The sequence below is a fragment of the Natator depressus genome, chromosome 6 (assembly GCF_965152275.1).
Source record: "Natator depressus isolate rNatDep1 chromosome 6, rNatDep2.hap1, whole genome shotgun sequence".
NCBI classification, from domain to species: domain Eukaryota; kingdom Metazoa; phylum Chordata; order Testudines; family Cheloniidae; genus Natator; species Natator depressus.
The window spans coordinates 17,714,366-17,737,476 of record NC_134239.1 but is presented as its reverse complement, the minus strand read 5'-3'; the positions used below and the strand labels follow the sequence as shown (position 1 = coordinate 17,737,476).

The window sequence follows — 23,111 nt, the reverse complement described above, 5'->3', positions numbered from 1 at the left end:
ACATGACAAAGGTAATTCTGCAATCTCTATCTAAAAGTAATGGGAAATATGAAATGAGGATTACTGAATATTATATCAACAAAAATTGATTTGTGATGTCTTAAATCCCCTTTTTAAAGTGTTTTAAGGAGGCTTGGGAATTGTTTTCAAATATTTTGCTGAAATCTGTACATTTTGGCTAATTACAGGTGGGATTTTCAAGATCGCTCAGTGTTGGCCTAATTCTTACCATTAATTTAGAACAACGGAAGTGACTTCAATGGGAGAAGAGCTAGGTCAGCACTGAACACCTATACAAATCCCATTCTAAAGTGATTGTATTGTTTTGGGTTTAGTGACAGATGAAGACAGACATTGGTGCAATAGGGAAGAGGTAAATTTGAAGGTTGTCAAAAACTATAACGTAAGTTAACTAGGCTGGCCATAATTTAGGTGTAACTTGTGCCGTGGCAGAAAATAATAGGATAAACTTGTTCATGGGAGCAATTTGTTTCTTTCTTTAAAGAAAGGAAGAAAGATCTCCACCCCATTTGATTGATCTTCACTGCTTTCTTGTGTAGTGCCCAGGGCTCTTTTTTAACCATGGGATTCAGACAGGAGAATGCTACACTGGAGTAAGAGGCATAAATGAAGTCCTTTGCCTGACTTTCTTGCTAAGCTTTGAGAAAATGATTACTTGGGGCATGCTCATATAATCCTAATGGAAGGAAAACACCCACTGAAGTCAATGGAAGTACTGCCTGCATTAAGACTGCAGGAGATGTGTTTTGTATACCACGCAAATTGGGAAAGAACAATGCTCTAAGGGTCAAACTGCCAATATCTAGTCACAAAAGGATCTGGTTAGAAATGGTCTAGGGTGGATGAAACCCTATTGTACCTATTTATTCTATTTTACATCTTAGCTGATTATATAAATAGATGTTTTTGTTCAGTAATCCTCATCCAACATTTATGGTAAAATGCAAGCCACAAGTGGTCCAGCAGTTATTGTTTTTCCACCATGGTATTCACTGGTTAAAGAAAATACATACACTATGTCATTTATTGGCTATCAAAAGGCTGGACTACTAAATCTAGCTAAGTAATCTAGATAAGTGTTAACATTTGCTAATCTTACCAGTTAATTCATGCACATTTTCTTTTTGCAATGAGAACAAAGAGGCACATTCTGAAAAACTACCTAACAGAGTTGGCTGAAAAATGAGGAAAACTTGTTGTGAAAATCATCATGAAAATGGTGAGAGTAATTTAATGGTGAGAGTGATTAACCAGTGGAACAATTTATCAAGGGGCCTGGTGGATTCTCCATCACTGACACTTTTAAAATCAAGATTGGCTATTTCTCTAAAAGATCTGCTTTAGGAATTATTTTTGGGGACGTTCTATGGCCAGGGTTATACAGGAGATCAGACTAGATGGTCACAGGGATCCCTTATGTCCTTGGAGTCATAAGAATGGCCATACTGAGTCAGACCAATGGTCCATCTAGCCCAGCAACCTGTCATCTGATAGTGGCCAATGCCAGGTGCTTCAGAGGGAACGAACAGAACAGGTAATCTATGAATCAATGACAAAATGTTTCCTTCCTTCCCCCCCACCCCAAACTTTTAAACAGTTCTATTGGCTAATGATTTTTTATTACAAAATTATTGGTACCTTTTAAGAGATCAATACAGTAGTTCTAACTCTGGAAAATGAAGGCATTGACGGTCTTACCAGAGTAAGTACTGTAGGATTGGACCTTTTTAAATAAGCCCAGGGATGTTTTTTTTTCTATTAACATTGGTTAAAGGAATTGTCTAGGATTGTCCAAGCAATGAGAAATAACTAAGCATAGGAAAACGTGGTCTGAATATCAGGAAAAATTTCCTAACAGTGAGATTTATTAGACTGTGAAATAGTCATCCAATGGAAGTTGTGGAAGACTCATCACTTGACAAAGCATTAAAGAATATACTGTAAAGAGAAATCCTGCATTGGCAGGGATAATGGATAAGATGACCTAATAGTTCTTCTGCAATCTTATTTCTTAAGACTCCGTAATTCGTTATATCCTCCAGGGCAAGTGAAAGAATGAGCCACAAAGATAAAGAACCAGATTTTGCCACCCTTACTCATGTCGAGTAGTATCTTACTCTTCAATTAATGGAACTACTCGAGGAGTAAAGTGCTACACAATGTGAGTAAAGGTGGCTGAATGTGGCCCACAATAAAGCCAAATTCAAGTGACACCCAAGAAGAATTTGACCCATATATCCTCCTGAAGTAAAACTGTAACTACCAAGTGTGACGTTGCATTCCATATGATTTTATGAAAATATGCTAATGAGCATGAATATAATGTAACTGGAATATGCTTCATACAAAAGGTCTCTTGTAAGGTATCATTACAAAGCTTATAATCTACTGAGTGTGGTCATCCTATTTGTATAAATGTATCATTCTTGTATCTGAAACTAGAAATACAAAATATAACTCTGAGGTCCTACTGTAGTTATGCAAAGTGTGGGCCATTAATGGTGGCTTGGAATCTTGATGGTTCCCATTAACCAGAGCAATTGGTTGTAAATGGCTCTGTTTTACTTGTAAGTCTTCCTGTATACATGTGTGCTGGCAAGTGGGAAATGAAGTCTTACCGTGACATGTGATCATGTCACCTGAACTGGAATCCATCTTTAACCTGGTGCTTTTCCATTCAGAAGGAGGGGTGGGAACCCAGAGAGGCACACAGGATTCCCACCTTGTGCAAAAGATATATAAGGGGGTGGAACAGAACAAAGGGGGCTGAAGTCGTGAGAAATCCCATAGCTACCACCTGAGCTGGAACAAGGACTGTACCAGGGGGAAGGATTAGGCCCAGACTAGAAGGAGGCTAGTCTGTCAAAGAAGCTTATTGGAACATCTCTGAGGGTGAGATTTACCTGCATTTAGCTTCCTACTGTATTAGGCGTAGACTTGCGTGTTTTTGTTTTATTTTGCTTGCTAATTTACTTTGTTCTGTCTGTTATTACTTGGAACCACTTAAATCCTACTTTTTGAATTTAATAAAATCACTTTTTACTTATTAATTAACCCAGAGTATGTATTAATACCTGGGGGGAGCAAACAGCTGTGCATATCTCTCTATCAGCATTATAGGGGGTGAACAATTTATGAGCTTACCCTGTATAAGCTTTATACAGGGTAAAATGGATTTATTCGGGGTTTGGACCCCATTGGGAGCTGGGCATCTGAGTGCTGGAGACAGGAGCACTTCTTAAGCTGTTTTCAGTTAAGCCTGCACCTTGTGGGGGACATGGTTCAGACTTGGATCTGTGTTTGCAGCAGGCAAGCATGTCTGGCTCAAAAAGGCAAGGAACTGAAGTCCCAAGCTGGCAGGAAAAAGAGGCTCAGAGATAGTCTAGGCACACCAGGTGGCAGTCCCAAAGGGGGTTCTGTGACCCAACCTGTCACACCAAGATTTGGCTAAGAATGGCATATTATTACAGGAAATAGTAAATAATAGGCAGTGACTATTCATGTGATGACATGTTAATAATATACATTGTAGCAAAGTGACTATGCAGAAAGTGGATGCATAACTTTGGGCATAAATGGTTTTAATAAAACAATACACATTGCAAGTATTGTTAATCTGCCAATAAGAGTCTGAAGGTGGCACAATCATAGGGGCTGAGAAAGACTCAAGTTTAATAGTACCTACTTATTGTTTTGAATGATCATATTTTAGACTTCCTCGTGTTTTTCATCTAAGTGATCGTCATGAGCAGCTGCACAGAGAGTTTTCTCTATTTGCATCAAAGCCAAGAGATATTGTTTTTAAAAATTCTCCGGCCCCCTTGATTTATGCAACCTCTGTCACTCATTTAACACACCCATGTTTCCAGCTTGATAGGCAGAAAAAAAGACTGTTGATAAAACAGCCGTGTGCCAGATGTGAGCCCAAACTACAGCTCAATGGTTACTGGAGAGGACCCTGCTTTTTTTCCTGCAACCATGAGAGACAACATTATTTTGTTAATGTGACTTTGTCACACTATTCGATACACAATTAAATAAAACCACTACAGGCCTATATCCCATATGACTGTGCAAATACTTGTGGCTGCAAAAACTCTGCACAACTTCCCAGAAATTCCCTTTTTGCTACCTGAATGGTATGCATAGTTCACATCCTAAACTGCAAGCTCCTTGGGGAAAGGTCCTTGTCTTGTCTCTCTGAAAAGCACCATAAATATTTATGGCACCATAAGACCATAAAAACGGCCACACTGGGTCAGGCCAATGATCCATCTAGCCCAGTATCCTGTCTTCCGGCAGTGGTTGGTGCCAGATGCTTCAGAGGGAATGAACAGAACAGGGCAATTACTGAGTGATCTATCCCCAGCTTCTGGCAATCAGAGGCTAGGAACACCCAGAACATGAGGGTACATCCCTGACTATCCGTGTCCTGTCCGGAGTTCCCAGGGAGCCTCTGGCCGCCTGGCCCTTGTGGGGAAGTTTCACCTCCCTTTGGATGCCCCCCAACCCGCATCCCAGCTCCCCAGAAGTTCTCTTGGATGTGCTCCAAGAAGTGCTTGGGGATGCAGGGGAGCAGAAGTGCCCAACTGAGGGAGGGAGCCCTTGGAGACCCACCTGCCCTCCCCTCCCACTGCACACTGATGGGACTTGGCTGTGGCAGGCAGATCCCATGCACACAGCTGCTGAGGGAGGAGGGACTCTGGCCAGCTCTGGAGCGCAGAGACCAGTATACAGTGAGGGGGAGGGGGCGGGGCAATGCCCCGGCACACACATCTCAATCTCCACCTGTGGCTGGCCCGACTAACCCCCGCTGCCCCCCATTTTCCCCAGGTTTTGCGCCCTGGGCAGCTGCCCGCTTGCCCTGCCCTGGCTGGGCCAGAGAACGGCAGGTGCAGGTGCGGGCACTATTCCTGTTGGCTTTACAGTGCGACCGTACTAACCAGCACAGACTAAAGGAGACCGGCTGGTACTCACTTTATTTTCTGCAGTTTGCAGTTTGGATGTTTCAGTGCCTCACACAGCAGCTGCAAACCTGAATCTTTCAGTCTGTTATCCCGAAGGTTCAGCTCTGCCAGGGTCTGGCTGGTGACAAGAGCATAGGAGAGATCCCCACAACAAGCAGCTGTGAGACAGCACAAACCCAACCTGCATGAAATTATGACAGAGTTAAAAAAAAAGCTACTTTCCTCCCTCTGTTTCCCTCACAGATGTCTGCGTGCATCTAGCAAGATTCTATATTCTGGGAAAGCAGGGAGAGCTCACGGCACTCTGACAATAGGCAGTGGGACTATAAAGGTGAAAGGCCCCTTGTGTGAATTTCTCCCATGCACAGCTGCTGGGGAGGGCTCAGCTCTCATTTACACTAGTGCAGTGCTCTTCATTGCACGGCCCATGAGCCAGTGGCGGCTCCCATTGAGCCTAAGTGCAGCTCCCTGTCGATCGCGATCTCCAGTGGTGCCGCTAAGGCAAGCTCCCTGCCTGCCCCGGCCCCATGCCACTCCCGGAAGCAGCCAGCACGCCCCTATGGCCCCCCCGAGGAGGGGTAGCAGAGGTCTCCGCGTGCTGCTCCGGCCTGCAAGCACCACCCCCGCCGCTCCCATTGGCCAGGAACAGGGAACTGTGGCCAATGGGAGTGGTGAGGGTGGTGCCTGCAGAGAGGGGTAGCACGCAGGGGCACATTGGCCCCTTCCGGGAGCAGCGTGGGGCCGGGGCCGCCCGCAGTAAGTGATGCCTCCTTCAGTGGGCAGGTTCTGAAAAGCTCTGCAGCATTAAGACCAGGAGTAGAATGAGTACAGCAGGCCCAGTTATGCTGGACCAGCATTTCTCTTCCACCACCCAACCTGCAGCCTCCTGGAGCCAGCCCCCCATATCTCCTCCTGCACCAGACCTCAGCCCCCTACCACAGCCAGCATCCCATACCCCCTCCTGCACCCTGTACCCCCTTCTACACCCCATGCCCCCTGCATCAGCCCTGACCCCCCTGTCCCAGAGCCAGCACCCCATGCCCCATCCTGCACCCCAACCCTCTGCCCCAGGCTCAGCCCAGAGTACCCTCCCACACTGCGGACACCTCGGCCCCAGCCCAGAGCCCGCACCCTCCCCCGAACAGGCACACTTTTGCTCTTCCAGTTTTTAAAGTAAGTTTTGCGTTATTCTGCTCTTAAAAGGTTTACTTGCATCGATGCCTTTTTAATTCATATATTTTCCTGGATATTTTATAAAAGGAGAATAGTTTTATTGAACAAGCAGACTTTGTTTTAGTTACATGAGTGGCTCTGTAACATGACTTCATAAGGAGTAGTAAGCAACGTGTTTATGTAGTAGTTAATGTGGCTCTCACATTGAAGATTTTTGCCAAAGTAAAAAGATAGTAAAAAATAAAAAATAGTAAAGAGCACTGCTCTAGTGTAACTCTGGAATAAATCCACTGCCCTCAAGAGAGACATACTTACAAATATAGAGTAACTGAGAGCAGCCTGACCCCTTACGTCAGTTACCCTGTGTTCCACATGTGAATGTTCAAGGGAGAGGTTTGTTTGTGTTTAGAGAATATTAACAATAGACAGCAGGACGAGGCTCACATCTGAGTCGGTGGTCTCTGTGCCACAATCACCTTCCCTCAGCAGCTCTGCATGGAAGGGTCTAGGCCACAGACCCTTTGGTTTTGGCAGCAGTTTTCCTTCCTTCTCTTGCTTCTCTCTCCTCTTTCCTCACAGCCAGTCAATCTGGACCAGGTCCCTGACACAACTGTGCAGCTAGTGGGTGTCACTGACTCCTGTGCCCTGGGCCTAGATAGGGTCACCCCCCCCAAATGGCAGGGAATGGATCCCCCCATCCCTCAGAGGTCCTAGGTGCTCGGGGGGGGTCTCTCAGTCTATCCAAGCAGACAGGCTAAAGCCGATTTCCCAGTGTGAGCTGCCACCATTGTTGAGATGAGTGACTAGTCTGGTCCCAAGAGAGCTGAGCTGTGTCCGGCCTGAATGTGGGCATGAACAAAGGTAGGACCGGTGTGGCATACCAGGTTTGTGGGCTACTGAATCGCTTCCTTCTGCTCTCATTCCAAATCCAGACACACCCCACTCAACACTGACAACCTCCAGGCCTTTGATGTCCTCCCCTCAGACAGTGCTTGTCTGCTAACATGTTCTTGAATGAGATGCTGGGCATACAGCCACATCACAGCACCTGGTCTGCTCCTTATAATTACTGTGGGGTCATGCCTGGATGGAGCCTCCTGCCCAGCTTCCTCCTCCAACCACACCAGAGGTCCCTAGGAATAAGCCACAGAGCCTGAACATGAGCGGTCCACAGGTTTGGACCCATCTTCAGGGTTTCCTTCCCAGGATCTCTTAAAGGGTCCAACAATCTTCAACACCTCCAACGCTTCCAATTCCAAAGTCTTCTCCATCATCACTTTTGATTAAGGGGTTAAGGCATTTTCCTGTTACAAAATCCCTGGTATCTGTTGGTGTTTCCTGGCAGGCTGCTGCTAATGGGATGAGGTACCAAGCTTTCCAGAGGAACTTCGACTTGTTTGTCAGTTTGCAAACAGAGAGGAGGAACCTCCTGCAGTTTTAATTCTAATATCAACTGGAAGATTTTCATCTTCATATCAGACAAGACTCAACCTGCAGAGTCAACTACAGTATTTGGAAAAATCTTCTTATTCTGAGGAGTCCAACACCATTAGAATCCCCACTCTGCCCTCCAAAAAAAGGGTAGGTGGTGCTCCACCAGAGGTTTTAGCCTCAACAACTGCCAATCCAAGTTTGAAGCGTATCTCCTAGTAAAGACAGTTTGGCTGTGGCTAACATTTGTTCTTCTGTTGGAAACTCTTATCACCAGTTGGAAGTGTAACCTGGTTCTGGAACATCTACTAAAGGAGGTCTTGGAATCAATGGCTGGCTACCTCATCCCTGTACTTCCTTTCATGCCATGTTGCTTTTCTAATTGCAATCACCTTCACAAGAAGGATAATTGAGTTAACTGCCTCATCTAGCAAAAAAACCCTTTTCTCCACAACCTTTTCTAGAAAAAGTGGTACTCAGAACTATTCTAGAATTCCAGCCTACTGTAGTTTTTCCTCGCTATTTCAATCAAAACACCTCTCCTAAACTAGCATTCCAAGAGATTAGATGGCTCTGTCTGGTTGTCTACAGGGCCATCATTCTTCCTGCAGAGAATGCCTTGTTTATTTCCTGTGTTGGCTGGTTCTTTGGCTTCAGACTTCAGTGCTGGAGTTGAGGCACTAGTGAAGCCTGGAGAGGGGCATTTTCTTTTGGGAGTGCTGCTGGGGGGGAACTGAGGGGGAAAGGTAGATGGGACTTGAATCAGGCTTTAAAATTTTAAAAAGCTTTACAAATGACTTAAGGTATTACATAAAGCCAAATCACTTAAAATATCACATGGTAACACTATCTTTGAGTCTCTTCTTTACAGTTCTTTTTTTTAAAAAACAAGAAAATTCCAAGACAAACTATGTTAAAATGAGGGTAAAGATTGAGTACTTCAGTGACTAAAGGGTAAAAAACATTACAGGGATATTGTTTGATTTTGTGATAATGACATTACAAAACCCAGGAAATCATGAGTTAAGGTGCCATTTAAAAGAGATAGAGATGCACTGTTAAGGCACCATGGTTGGGGGCGGGGGGTGGGAGAGGGGGTTTACCATTTTTAAAAGTCAGATTAATCTAATCTGGGACCTTGATCATGACCTAATGCCTTATAGAATCATAGAATCATAGAATATCAGGGTTGGAAGGGACCTCAGGAGGTCATCTAGTCCAACCCCCTGCTCAAAGCAGGACCAATCCCCAATCAAATCATCCCAGCCAGGGCTTTGTCAAGCCTGACCTTAAAAACTTCTAAGGAAGGAGATTCTACCACCTCCCTGGGTAACGCATTCCAGTGTTTCACCACCTTGATCATGTGGTTACTGCATGGCATCCCTGCAAGGTTAGTTAGCGCATTTCTGTACCTTAACATGTTTGGATTTCTCAAGTGTAACCTTTTGACTAATATGAGACAGACTCAAAATCAAGGTCTGCATCCAGACCTGAACTCATAGTAGGGTTTGGAACTGGGCTTCTGGCTCAGGCTCATGTGTAATAAACAATAGCCAGATCTTCACCCAACCCCTTTACTCAGCTTCAGCAGCACAAAGGCATCAGCCAGCTTTCCTAACCAGACAGTTGAGGAATCCCTGGATGCCACAGAGCCGACATTACATCAATCCCCAGAACCTCTCCGGCATAGGGGGCATTTCAGAGGTGTATGTGCAGAGGTGCAGGCAGAGCACTGCGGTGCTTCAGCAATTGCCAGCTGCCATATTGATCTCTTGCAGGCTGTTACCAGCTGGCTTAAGTTCGAGCAGCCTCCGGTGATGGCGGGAGTGCAATGCTGAAGTAGAGTCATGTTTGTCTCCACTCTCAGGCCCAGTACTAAGCACAGCCCAGACCCAAGGATTGACTCCCCAGTTCTAATTACAGGGATTGTTAATTAAGAAATCTATTTACAACCTGAAATGTAACTTCAAAATTATTAATAGATTCCCTTTGCAGGGAAACCTCTCTTAGAGAGTCACAGGTGAGCAGGAGAAAGTGAGAAATTCTCTGTATTCCTCATGACTATGATCCGAAGTGAAAGATCACATCTAGGGGAGAAACTCCTCACCTGTTAAAACAATTATGCACACATTTCACTAGGGATGCTTATTTTCTCCTGATCCTTTAGTCTTTAATGTATTTATCCTCACAACACCCCTGTGAAATAGGGCAATGCTATTATCTCTATGTTACAGGTGGGGAACTGCAGCACAGAGAAACTAAATGACTTACTGCAGATCACAGAGGAAGTTTGTGGCAGAGCATGGAACTGAATCTGGGTCTCCCAGATCACAGGCTAATGCTCTAACTTAACACACTTCAGCAGTGTATCCTCCTTTCCAAATCTCTGACGGATAGGAGCAGCAGCTAGGGAGAGGAACCACCATTGCTGTAGGATTGTCTGCTGCATGTGGCAAAGGGGAGAGTTAATATCAGTCCCTGGTTATCACTGGCAGGGGTAGGAGGCAAGAGCTGCTATATTTCCTTTCACCTATTGCACGAAGGCACCAGTGAGCTGTAGGTCTTGCCCCTTAGGAGGGGACAGGAAGTCACAGTTGCACTCAGAAGGTGACTCCGAGTACAGGAAGGAGAAAAAGTGGATGTGGTGGTGACTGCTCTGACGGAGACATCACTGATAGCTGGCTCCTATCCCTACATACGGGGGGTCTTAGAAGCCACCAGCTGCTATCACTTCTCTGCAGGAGAGTGGCACCTTCTCTTCTGCAGGAGAGGGGAGGAGCCAAACATCACTGATGGTGAGGGTAAAAAGAACAGACAGACAGCACTAACCTGCGTCCTATCCATCTACACACTGGCAAGCAGAGCTTTAAGACCTTGCTTTATGTAACCCCAGGCCAGGTGAAGTTGGCAGCAACAAGGGCCAGATTCAATATCAAGGGGTCCCTCTTAACAATAAAATACAGAAGCTTCTCGAGACCCCACCCAGTAATCTGGGAAAATTAAACACTTCCCCTCTCACAAGCTCTGAGTCTGTAGAGCAGAGCAAAACTTTTCATAGAAAGGGAAAAGGAACTGACATTAATTTGGGAAAACCACCCACAACCATGATTCAAGCACATCAACCCATGAGCCAAATTCCCGCCCCCAAGTACATTGGACAGCAACCTTTGCCTCCATTCTCACCTGGCTGTGTGAAAGTCCAACAAACAAATGTCCCTCCCTTTAACACACTACTCCCCTCTCCCTCCACCACACCCCACTCCTAGCCACTGTCCTTAGTCAGTGGAGAGACAGAGTCCAGAGGTGCATTCTCGTGAGTTCACCTCCCATCGGGGGGCGGAGGGGAATGCAAAAGAAAAGTCAAGCAATGCCTTCCCTGCCGCCACTGCAACTGGTCATAGCTGCCGCCCTTCTCGCTGTGTCACAGCCTGCTGCTGCACTGTCATTCACTCCACCACGCTGTCATCTGCACAGTCACCTCCTGCTGCCCCGGCCTCTCCTCTGTGAGTTGGTCTCTTGAGGTTTCACCCCAAGTCCCAGTGACTTCAGCTCTCAGTGGGGGAACCTCAGTCTGGGCAGTCTTTGGCAGAAATGCTGCCCCACCGTCGAGCACGTACACCCAATAGGTCAGCTCTAGCACTCACTTAGCAAAACAAGAGACTCTCAGTGGAGCCTAATTAACTATCTTTAAACAGGGGAGAGGGGCAGGTCAAATGTTGCCTTATGACCCTTCCGCAGAGCCCACACCTCCAGACAGGAACACTTGTCCCCGGCCCAGCCCCTCACTCTCCACTGGAAGTTGGCACCCTGCTTAGCGAGTTCAGTTCAGTTGCGGGTGATCCCCTCATTCAGGCAGGCTAAGTACAGTTCTGCAGGCCCTTCACTCATCCAATAAGGATAACAACATTTCATTGCCCCAGCATTCAATATGAAAGTGATTTGTAACCCAACACCAGCCAAAGCTGATCCCTCGGGAAACACAGCTCTGGCTGCTGGATACCTCGGCAGAATAGGAGTGTTCATGTAAATACATTCTGGTCCTAAAGCCTCCCCGCCGGTTCATCATTCGCTGTCAGGGTATAGCCCATTCAAACCTTGCTTACATTTAGGACTAGCAGGGCTAGATGGGGAGAGAAGCCACTCAGCCTTCCAAGCAGAGGATCTAATGATCTTGGCTGAGAATGGGGGTCCCTGCATTAGGGGTAGGTGGCTTTAACCCCAAACCTCCAATGATGGATAGCAACTGCATCAGAAGGAGGCTGATTTTGTAATTCATTCTGCAGATGTTTTTGGAACTCAGTTTTCAAGAGAGCTCAGCATTCATCCTGCAGGTCTTCTGACGCGCTGGGCAGAAGCATCACAATGGAGCTGAGCTCATTTGAAAATCTGACCCCAAGTCTACAGAGTCCCCCAGAATCTCACAGGCGTTGGGTGAGGCTTCTGCCTTGGAAACAGAAGAAATTAGCAGCAATGTATTGAAACAGAAAAGGGACGAGCCAGAGCTTTCCCCAAAGGGTTTAGGGGTTTTTTTTATAATGAATCCAGCATTTGCTTCTCTCCTGTTTGTAACTAAACACCCATTCCCAATTGAGTGAATCAGCTCAGAAGGGAAGATTCAGCATCCCCAGGGTCCTGAGGCCTCCTTGGCTTTTATTGGTTTTATACGAAAAGGTCAAGGTGTCAAAAGTCATTAAAACAATCTATAAAATAGATTAGAATAGTAAGAGTAAGCGCTTTTTAATGAACGCATTTTATTATGAGTTGGAGTTTTTTTGAGAGACTAGTGGGCACCGTGCAGCTATCTTGCACTCCAGAGCCAATGATATTTTTAAACAAAGTCTTAATAAAATGCTGTATGTATTTATTGCCCAAGGGACTGTGGAGCCAAATGTCTGGCGTGGTCCCACCTTGACTTAAAGTTTTCATTTTCCAAAGAGGGCAGACTGGGTGCATGCTGTGAGCTATTGATGGGGACTCTAGAGAGACACTGAACTCAGTTTCTCCATGAAGCTGCAGGGAGTAAACATCAGAGATCAGCCGTACATCCTGTCCTGCACTTTACAGAAAGGACACCTGTAAATACTAAGGAGGCCAAACATTGCTTACCCCAGTCTCTGCAGTCTGCAGTTTGGATGTTTCAGTGCCTCGCACAGAAGCTGTACTCCAGATTCTTGTAGTACATTAGTGCCCACGTCCAGCTCTGTTAGCCTCTGGCTGCTTTTGAGAACAGCAGCAAGATCCTTACAGCTAACATGTGTGATATTGCAATAATTTAACCTGCGGGACATAAATGCAGAGAAGTGAGATAAGTGCCTGAAAGGAACAGCATGATGAGCCCGACAGGCAACCCCAGCCACCAGCCCTTCTGTCTGACCAATCAGCACTGAGGATGGCCCAGACATTTCAAGCCCCAAATCTCTGCCATTGACTAATGAGAAATAAAAAGTGGGCACCCGACTTCCTCACAAACCACCACCCCAGCCCTTTCCACTGACCAACCAGAACTCAGGATGGGAACAGGGTCCCTCAAGTCCTGCTCACTCAGCTCTTGACCAATCTAGCTGGACTTGGCCCTGATCAGCCCCGGGATGGTGCGACCCAAATCAGAGCAGGCCCATCACTACAGGGAGGTTGTAGGGGGAGCCCTTTCTCCAGATAACTGGGCCCAGCTGAGCAGGAGCTGGGAGATTCTGCTCCTTCATGCTCCTGGCACTAGCTCTGCATCTCCCCTGCTGGTACAAAAATTGTCTGAACTCTATGGGTATGGACTTGGGGCGGCTAGCCTGTACCACCCTTCACCGCTGTCTCTGCTACCACAGCTACACTACAGCGCCTGTGCCAGTAGAGCTCTGCCAGCTAGATTCCCCCCTGCTTAGTACCCGCTTCCATTCAAGAAGTGTGTTTCAGATTCCTGCTGGCACTGCCAGGCTGAAGTGCCTTCTCCGGCTTGTCAGACTGGGTTCATATCTGCTGGTGAACCACAGCACCGCTCCTTAGACTGCTGCCCAGCCTGGTGAACCACCTGTGAGCCATTGATTTTATACCAGTGATTTCATTGGGGTTACTCCTGATTTACACTGCTACAAGTCAGGCACAGGCACCGACTCCAGGGGTGCTCCATGGCTCAAGCACCCATAGAAAAAAAGTAGTGGGGGTGGTCAGCATGTTCTTTGCTCTCTCGACTGGGAGTCACCTAACAGCTGTTGGGGGTGTACTCAGCCAGGAGACAGAGGAGGGTGCAGACTTCATTCTTTCTTCCCTGCTAGTACACTGCCTCTCCAAAGCCTTCTCTGGTGGCGGGGTGGGCACCAGCGGTCTACCTGTCCCTTCCAATTTGGGGAGAAGAAAGTTACTTTTGAGGGACAAGAGAAATGAGACACACGAGCCCCTAGCAAGGTGGGAGTGGGGAAATAGGGGGACATGCAGAACCCCTGACATGGGAGAAGGGCAGAATGGAAGGGCACATAGAATCCCTGGCATGGTAGGGAGAATGGGGAACCCTGGTATAGGAGATGGGGGGAAAGGAAGGGAACATATGGAGCCCCCTGGTATGGGGGAGAGGGATATGGAGGACACTGCTTTGGTGAGAGGGAGAATGAGGCACTCTGAAATCAGGAGGGGGGACAGAGGACATACACAGACACCCTGGCAAGAGGGAGGGTGTAGGGTGGGGTTGCGGGAGTTCCTAAAATAGATGGGGATGGGAGGGTGGCACCTGGGGGGCCAGGATATGGAGGGATGCATGGAGCCCCTGGGTGTCTGCAAGCAGCTCAGCTACAGAAGGTATGGCGTGTGTGACACTCTAGTTATTAATATAACAAACCACAAAAGTTTTAAAACAGATAGGTTTGAAATGAAAATCTGAAGGTAAAATTAGGGGGGGGAAGGACCCAATGTAGTCTAAAAATTGTTTGTGTTACACCTGTCAGGAATGAAACTGGGGTCTTGGATGAGCATGTAAAATAAAATACATTTCAACCACTGCTTACATTAAAAAGTTTCCCAAGCTGGTAACTGTAGTTTCTCAGCCCTGGTCCCACAGGGCATGATTCTCTATTTAAGAATGAGACCCAAAGTATTTTGGATGCATAGAGCAAGCTGCAGGATCAAACTCAATCAACAAGGCGTGCGTGCCATTAGCTATTCAAAACAAATTATTCTGTGTTTAATCAGCGAAGCACAGGATCTACTGGATCAACTAACAAATCCAGTTACTACTACAGGTCTGTTGGTCTCAGGAAGGGACAGGGAGTTGCAGCTCAGAGATGACTCCTCCTAAAGCAAGGGGGAGGGAAGGCATTTGGAAAGTGGCTGTGATGGTGACTGCTCTGAGAAGGGAACTCATTGACAGACGTCTTCTTTCACTACATACATTATTATACACCTTTGCAGACTAGACAAGCCACCAGGAGCTGAGTGTGTAATGGAGAGTGGCACCTTCTTGTCTTCAAGAGGTAAGAGGCTAAAAATCACTGACAGACAGTGAGAATAAAAGGAGAATAAAACAGCCATGAGATGAGTCCTAGCCATCTACCTGACTGGCAAAGCTTTGAGGTAGACGGGGACAGAAGCACCTCAGCCCTCCTGATGTTCTTGGGAGAGTACGGGGATACTATATTAGGGGTTGGTGCCTTTAACCCCAAACCTCCGATGATAGGCGGCCACTGTTGCAAAAGGAGGCTGATTTTGCAGCTCACTCTGCTGGTGCTTTAGGGACAGATTTTCAAGAGATTTCCACATCCAACCTGCAGATCTTTTAAAACATGAGGCAGATGTGTTACAGTGGGAGCTTGCGGATCTTTGAAAACCTGGCCCCAAATCCCTTGAGTTTCCCAGGATCTCACAGGTCAGGGTGGAATCTTGCGCTTATTGAAAGAAAGAGAGGAGAGCAATGTATTGAAATAGAAAAAAGAAAGATCCATAGCTTTCCCCAAAGGGTTGGGGTTTTTTGTTTTTTTTTTTACACAAGTCCAGCATTGGCACCTGCTTTTCCCTGCCCAGTGTGTACCTGTAAACACACAGCCCCATTCCCAGCAAGCTGCACTTCAAAGGGTGTTTCTCCAAACTGCTGATGTGTCTCAGCTGAAAGCAACTTTGGCCCCTGCCCTGGGAAACGCAAAGGCAGGAGTCAGTATGGCTGGGGCTGAAGCTGAAACCCAGACTGAGTATTTCAGCTCAGATGGGGAGGTTTAGATCCAGGTCCTGGGACCTCTTTTGCTTTCATTAGTTTTAAAATAGAAAATTAAGATATCAAAAGTCATTAAAGTGATTTATAATATAGGCTGTTAGAGCTCATTCTTACCTGTCAGCTATTAAAAAATCGTTTGTTTCAAAAATTAAATATTTATTCCTCAAAGGCCAGAGGCTGTGGAGCTAAAGGGCAAGGCTGAGCTCTTTTTAATAAAACGCATCTTATTAAGAGTTGGTTTAAAACTCGTGTATGCACGTGCGCACACAAATGCATGTGTTCCACCGGTCTTCAAGGAGCCGGATGTGGAGCCAGTTCTCTGGTGTGGGCCCAGGGAGACTGGGTGCGTGTTGTGAGCCATCGATGCTAGTGCTGGAGAGGCACCGAAATCTCAGCTTTTCCATGTAGCTGCAGAGAGCAGCCACCAGCCACAGACCGCATCAGGCACTTTACAAAAAGGGCATGTATAAATACACAGAGGAAGTCAAATGTCACTTACTTCAGACTCTGTAATTTGCAGGTTGGATGTATCAGCCCCTCACACAGCAGCTGCACTCCAGGATCTCTCAGATAATGATTAAAACTCAGATCCAGCTCTGTCAGGCTCTGGCTGGTTCCGAGAGCAGCAGCAAGATCTGCACAGCCATCATCTGAGACTTTGCAGCTCTTCAGTCTACAGCAGAGAGAAATGCAGAGATGAGTGAGCCAGCATGAACAGGGCATATAACAGATGTTCTGACAGGCGACTCTCTTCATGAAGAGGGACTGATGGGCATATAACAGATATCCTACCTTAGGCCCCCAATCTCTACCCCTTGATCAATGAGAAACCTGTGTTGGGTGGGACTTCCTTCTTAAGCCCTGTCACCTGTACTTCACCTTTGACAAATTAGCACTGAGAATGACTCAAACATCTGCCACCGATCAATGGTGAGGAATAAAGTTTGGGGTAAGACTTCCTCCTGAGGCAAAGTCCATAGCCCTTCCGTTGAGCCACCAGAGTTCAGGTTGGCCAGAAAGTTGTCCACCTAGAGACTGCTACCTTGATGTGGGGGGGTTGCTTGAATGTCTCCATGCCCCACCCAGCTAAGACGGAGGGAGTTTCATTCTCCTAGTAGAGTCACCCAAGCCAGACAGGCGACGGGTAGAGACAAGACAAAAAGCAGTCTCCTGGTCCTCCAAATTAATCAGGAGATTGACAACCTAACCCCATAGAACATGTTTGTTACAGAAACAGAACAAATAAGACACGAACTACAGGTCCCTGGATCAGTGGTTAACCCTCCAATGGACGGCATGGTGGAGATCAGCCAAACCCTGCTACAGTAAGAAGTTGTTGCAAGGAAAAAGTCACTGCTCTGGGTTCATGTGTAACTTTGGAATGTGTGAATTATTCTACAGATCAGAAAGCCAAGTCAAAGAAGTGAAAAAAATTACAGTACAGCCATCTTTGGTATTAGTGAATGCAGGTGGCCAGGCATAGCTATCAGCAAAACAGACACAAAAAGCACTTTGATTTATTCAGGGACCCCAGATGGAGGAAGAGAAGGAACTGCATAGATCTTGAATGGTGCACCACAAACAGCCTTTTCGGACTGGGAACCTTGTTAATGGCAGAATTACACATGCAAGATTTCAAACTCATTATATGAAAATGGGCATCATTCAATGCTATGCCCCAACCTGTGAATGTGATTAAGAAGAAGATCTTTTAACACATTCTAGAGGACTGCATCAGGAAAGTCCCACAGCATGGGTGTGGAAAGAGCCGAAGTCTAGAACCCAGGTCTGTAGGGCTCCAGGTGGCCAGCGTATCCATGCCACCACCCAACAGTCATGATAGCATTATGACCCATGCACTATATGCCCTGCAACAGAGGAAGTGCCTATAGCTAACTGGGCCACGGGCGGTCAGGCCAAGTGGAGGAAGCAAGAATTCAGCCTACTGATTAGAGCTGGGTCCAGGGTGGGCGAAGCCAGTAAACAAGCTGCAGGTCAATACCAGAGGAATAGAAGCCAAATGCCCAAACCAGAGTCGTGAGCCAGAGGCGAAGCCAGGAATCAGTCTCAGAGAGACAGAAGCCAAATGCCAGAACTGGAGGATCAACCAGAGTCATAAGCCAGAGGCAAAGCCAGGAAGTGAAGCTAAAGGGGACTAAGGCTGGAGCGGAGCAAGAGCAGGAACTAGAACAAGGACAAGTGCAGCTGCAGGCATGGTACACGTTCAGCAGCCACTAAGCTGCTGCATGGGCTAGGCTTATAAGCCGGGCTGCTAAACCAGCAGCCAGTTAGGGGCTGTGGCCACCCTGTCAGTTTCAAGGCAGTACAGCTTGCCTAGCAGGCCAGCAGGTGGTCTCCAGGGCTGTATTTAGCTCTCTGTCCTGGGGAGGGAACAGTGCATGCACTGAGGAGGGGAAGCTGCAGCTCATTAACCCCCTGAACAGCTGGGGAGCAGGATGAAAAGTGAATGTGGGGGTGGCTGCACAGAAGGAGGAGAAATAGCTAACAGATGGATCAGAGATGTCCTGGGCTGTAGGTAATATTTTTTTCCTAGCTGCAAGGGTCTTGATGGGGAGAAGCTCTTCTTTGCTCTCATGATTGGGATGGACAGAAAGTATCACTGACAGAGACTCAACTGTTAGCCTTACCATGTACCTGCAGGTTTCAGAGTAACAGCCGTGTTAGTCTGTATTCGCAAAAAGAAAAGGAGGACTTGTGGCACCTTAGAGACTAACCAATTTATTTGAGCATAAGCTTTCGTGAGCTCAGCACCCCCTGTCAAGTTCTTCACATAAAGGAAATCTGTCAGTACCTACCTCAGTCTCTGCAGTTTGCAGTTTTGATGTTTCAGTCCCTCACACAGGAGCTGCACTCCTGTATCTCTCACTTCATTACCAGTCAGGTCCAGGTCTGTCAGGAACTGGTTAGTGCTGAGGACAGAGGAGAGGTCCCCACAACAAGCCGCTGTGAGTTTGCAAGCCCTCAAGCTGCAGGAGACAGATGCACAGATTAGAAAGTGAGCAGTTCTGTCTGTCCAGTCCTTCCCTTGCTGTCAGGGGGGTTGTAGAAACACGACTTTATCAAGATATGAAATCCTAGTGCTGGGGCAATGGGTGCTGAGAATGTAAACACAAGTCAGGCCAGATTCTCAGAATCACTCAGCATATTGCGTATGCGCTGGATGCTGAGCTGTTATAAAAACTTCACCCTTAGGACTGTGGGTGGCTTCTGATCCACCTGCAGCTCGCATTTATTCTGTATTCAGCATGTAGTGTTCAGGTTAAGACATGTCCTGATGCCCCTAAACACAGAAACAGTTCAACCTCCCCTAAAGAGAAACTTTACAACAAACAAGGAGTAAGAGGAGAAGGCAGATAAGGGGAGAGGGGGAAAGAAAGAGAGGTTACTGGGAAATAATGAAAATGGTGCTCCATTGGGGAGATATATTTTAATCACATGGACAGGGCAGCCTGTTTTCTGACTTGCTACCTCATGTCTATTTAGGACTCAGAACTGACATGCAATGGAGTCGGACAGCAAAGCAGCAACTGGGAGTAGACAGTGGTCTGGAATAAGAGGACAGGAACCAGGAGCAAGCGGGGTTCAGGAGGAGTCCAGAGTATCAGCCAACCAGGGATTCCTCTAGTTGCTCAGATAACTTCCTGTGTTATTTCCTGGCTTATACATGGCCCCTCAGCCAGTTGGGAATGCTGGATGTTTTCCCCAATTGGGAGCTGCAGGGATGGGGGCCCCTGCAAGCCAGCACTTCACTCGTTCCCTTTTCTAATTACTCAGGTGAGCTACTGGGTGGCAGTTGTGTCCTAAGTGTGACCTGTGGACCTGGGTTCAAGGCCTGCAATCCCTCACCAAAAACAAGGAACCTGCTATGGAATATGAGGGGTGCACCCTGATTTTGACACATCTCAATTTTTTAAAATATCCCAGTTCTACTCTACCTTCCCCCTGCATTTTTCCTGGGCATCTCTATACAGCACATTGAAGGGCTATAACAGAGGTATACTTTGTGGTTAACATACATCTCATATTATAATGATAAATTGGTGCAATTCTATAATCTTGTGTAGGTATCAATTCCTTTAGAGTCTCAATTATTGGAATCTGTAACAAACAGGAAAAAGAGGGAGGAGGTGAAACCAAGGGTAAGTGCCTTCCTTTGCTTGCCTTGCAGCTCGGAAGGTTTCACGGCTGAGAGAAGGCTGGTTGTCTGTCCTCTTTTTTATGCAATTTGTTTCTTGCACACACAAAAACAACAGAAGGCTTGAGCTCTGTAAGCTAATCACCAGAGAGGGAACAGCACACTGACTGGTACCTCAGAGTTCACCTAGAGATTTTCTTGGCCTTATAGAATGGAGGTCTTTGGGGTCACTTCCTACCCACCATTAGAAGATCTTATATATGATTACAGAGGGAGCTGACCTAAAAAACCATTTGAAAGATGGACATACACTGACGCAAACAATTCTGGCATGTTGACTGGCAGCCAGGCACTACTCAGTTGTGGTCAGTGTTGTCTGTCTGCCAAGTGCTAACTCTCAAGAACTGAGGCTAGTAGCCCTGGTCTATTTCAGTTCATCTTCCTTTAAAAGCAAGAAAATTAAATGACCTAAGCTTCTGATAATGCAGAGTCAAGGTTGCCCCGTGTGACCTCTTGCCCTTCCAGCATATGGAGAGCACACAAAAACAAACCAACAAACTTCTGAAAACTGGGAAACACAAAGTTAAAGTACGTTCCACCCCACAACACAACCTTAACTCTGCCCACTTTGAGCAATGCCTCAACATGTCAATAACCCATATATTAGCACTCTAGTCTTACAGATTATACAGAACGCTCTGGGAACAGAGCATATGAGCACAATGGGACAAAGTCTAACACCTTCTCTTTACTAAGGTAAAACTTAGGTTAGGTTAGATGTAGCAAGCAGGAGCTACCTACACCTGACCTACACTCAACCACTGATGGCTAAATACACAAAGGGATGTAGATGCCTAACTGCCACTTTAGGCACTTAAGCCTAAAATGTAGTTCTTAAAAACCCCTGTTCAGCTACTATCTAACCCTGTAAGTGGCTTAATTCCACAGGCACTTAAGTTTCCACTGGTAAAGTCCCCTAGGCACCTAAACTTCTGCTAGTGGGCAGGGACACAGCCACCTAAGTGGCCACTGAGCTGCAGGAGTCTCAAACTCAGCATTGTCCCATGTGTCTTACCTGTGGGACCCAATCTAGTAGGCATGCTCTGAGCACACCAAATCAGGTCCCATACAAAGGATGGCCAACGAAGTAATGGTGCTGCAGTGACTATTTAAATATTTTATACAAAGTGGAATAGCTCCCACAGGAGGAATCAAGAGAGTTCCACCATAGAATACCCCACATCCCAGTGGTCAGGGTACTTCCTTGAGATGCAAGAGACCTAGGTTCAAGTCCTTGCTCCAAATCTGGCAGAGGGGGATTAGAGTTAGGGTATTCTAGGTCCTGGGTGAAAGTGCTAACCACTGCACAATAGGGCATAAGGAGGAAAGGACATCAGCACTTCCCTCCTATGAAACCCCTCGTGGAGCGAGGTGCTTCCCTCTGCCCAGCCTCAGCGGGTCTCCTACTGTCTAGCTCAGGCAGTTCAGCGTACTGGCTTCTGTGAATCCCATGCTTAGGCACCTAACTCTTCCTCACCCCACCCCACCCCACCCCACCCCCCGCCGAAGCTGGGTTCCTCACTTGGAGCTGCAGATACTACTAGGTAGCAGGATGCCTAAAGCTACATGTTGCAATGCCAAGCTGGAGTCCCCTTCGTGAATCCAGCTCTGAGCCTACTGTCTCAGACTTACAAAATGTAAGTCTTTGCGCTGAAGATTCCTTCTGAGGCACTGCCTTCTCCTATCACTCACTAGGCCCTTAAGACCACTGTCATATGTGCCATTAGATGGCTGACTATCCCCGTGGCAAGAATACACCCTTCTAAACCTCTACTGACACAACCTACAAAGTTCAGCACTGAAGTGAAAAAGAAATACACATACATCTCTCCTCATATCACAGTCACAACTCTGATAGCCTGCTCCAACTGATCCCTCCACCAGTACATACAGAGGCACAAAACCTGGGAAATGACAGGTAAGGTGCATGCAGATAAGTGTTGCAATTCGAATCTGAGAAACACAGCTCAAACACTGGCACATTCTTAGTATTTCCACACATCTACTTATGATTGGACCACTCTTACTGAAACATTCCCAAGGGCTATTGCCAGCTCTAGCAGGGCAAAGTGAAGGGTGCATTGCGGGGGTGGTGTGTACCGTAACTTTGTATCTCCTAGTTTTCAGAGGTTTAAGTTTAGCTGCTCTTCACATTCTGGAAGGGCATGAGGCAGCACTGGGTATCCTTAACTCAGTGTTAATGAGTTTTTGGGGCTTTTAATATATGGCAGTTACACCAGCAGTGGCAAAGAGAGCTGAACGGCTGTAGAATTTCTGGGATCACAAGAGTAATAATAGGATTTTTAAAAGGATGGAATAATGTCTTATCATAGTTTCTTTAATTTACAGTTTGGATTCTTCAGTGCTTGACAGAGCTGGTAAATACGGGAATGCTTCAGCTCATCCTGATGTTGTTCCCTAGAAAGAGAGAAGAGGAATGTTCTGTCTTGTTCTCTGGAGACAGATTTTAATTCTATTTCCTGAATATTAAAATAGCTTCTTACGTGGTGTGGTCATATGCTGCATAGGAGTTATTCTACAGTTTCAGTTCACTGTAAATCCCCATCCCCCCAAAAATGTATTTAGTATCTTAGGTGTGCTTTAAATGCACAGACTGAACTACAATAGGTGCTACTAAGAGTAACCGATTCATTTTTTGAAGTTGTACTCTGATCCCCGGTGAGTGCTTAGAGCACTCACACAAATGGGACTGTCACCAGTGGTTTTGTGAAGATCTATAATTATTTCATCATTTCTGAGATTCAGTAGAAGATAAGGTTTTTTTTAAATCAAATTGTTCAGACACTGAATAATAAGGCAATGTTTATTCAGTGAATTATTAATTATAGGGACAACTCCAATAAGCAGGTGTTTCTGAAAGATATTACAGATTTGACATTTTAGTTGGCATAAAAATTTGGCCTACTGTCCCCTCTAACCCCTCTCCCCCCCCCATATACCCCAGTAACACCATCCCATCCTGTCTTATGACCTACCATCTCTCCAATCTCAACCCCTCCCTCACCATTTTCCTCAAACTCTCTGGTCTTTTTCCATTTCTATTTTACTGTCCCCCCCAAAATAAACCTACCCTGGACCCTACTTGCCTCTCCAA

General features: G+C 46.4%; 1 protein-coding gene across 1 annotated transcript in view; it reads right to left on the bottom strand.

Moving 5' to 3' along the window:
* The window catches only part of LOC141989731 (NACHT, LRR and PYD domains-containing protein 3-like), an 82,017-nt gene that overhangs the window by 36,081 nt on the left and 22,825 nt on the right, over positions 1-23,111 (bottom strand). Inside the window, exons 5-8 of the mRNA XM_074956656.1 lie at positions 18,597-18,767; positions 16,280-16,453; positions 12,699-12,869; positions 4,999-5,169 (exon numbers count right to left, since the gene is read on the bottom strand). Of these exons, the coding sequence (XP_074812757.1) occupies positions 4,999-5,169; positions 12,699-12,869; positions 16,280-16,453; positions 18,597-18,767 (687 nt within the window). The remainder of the gene's footprint in view (positions 1-4,998; positions 5,170-12,698; positions 12,870-16,279; positions 16,454-18,596; positions 18,768-23,111) is intronic.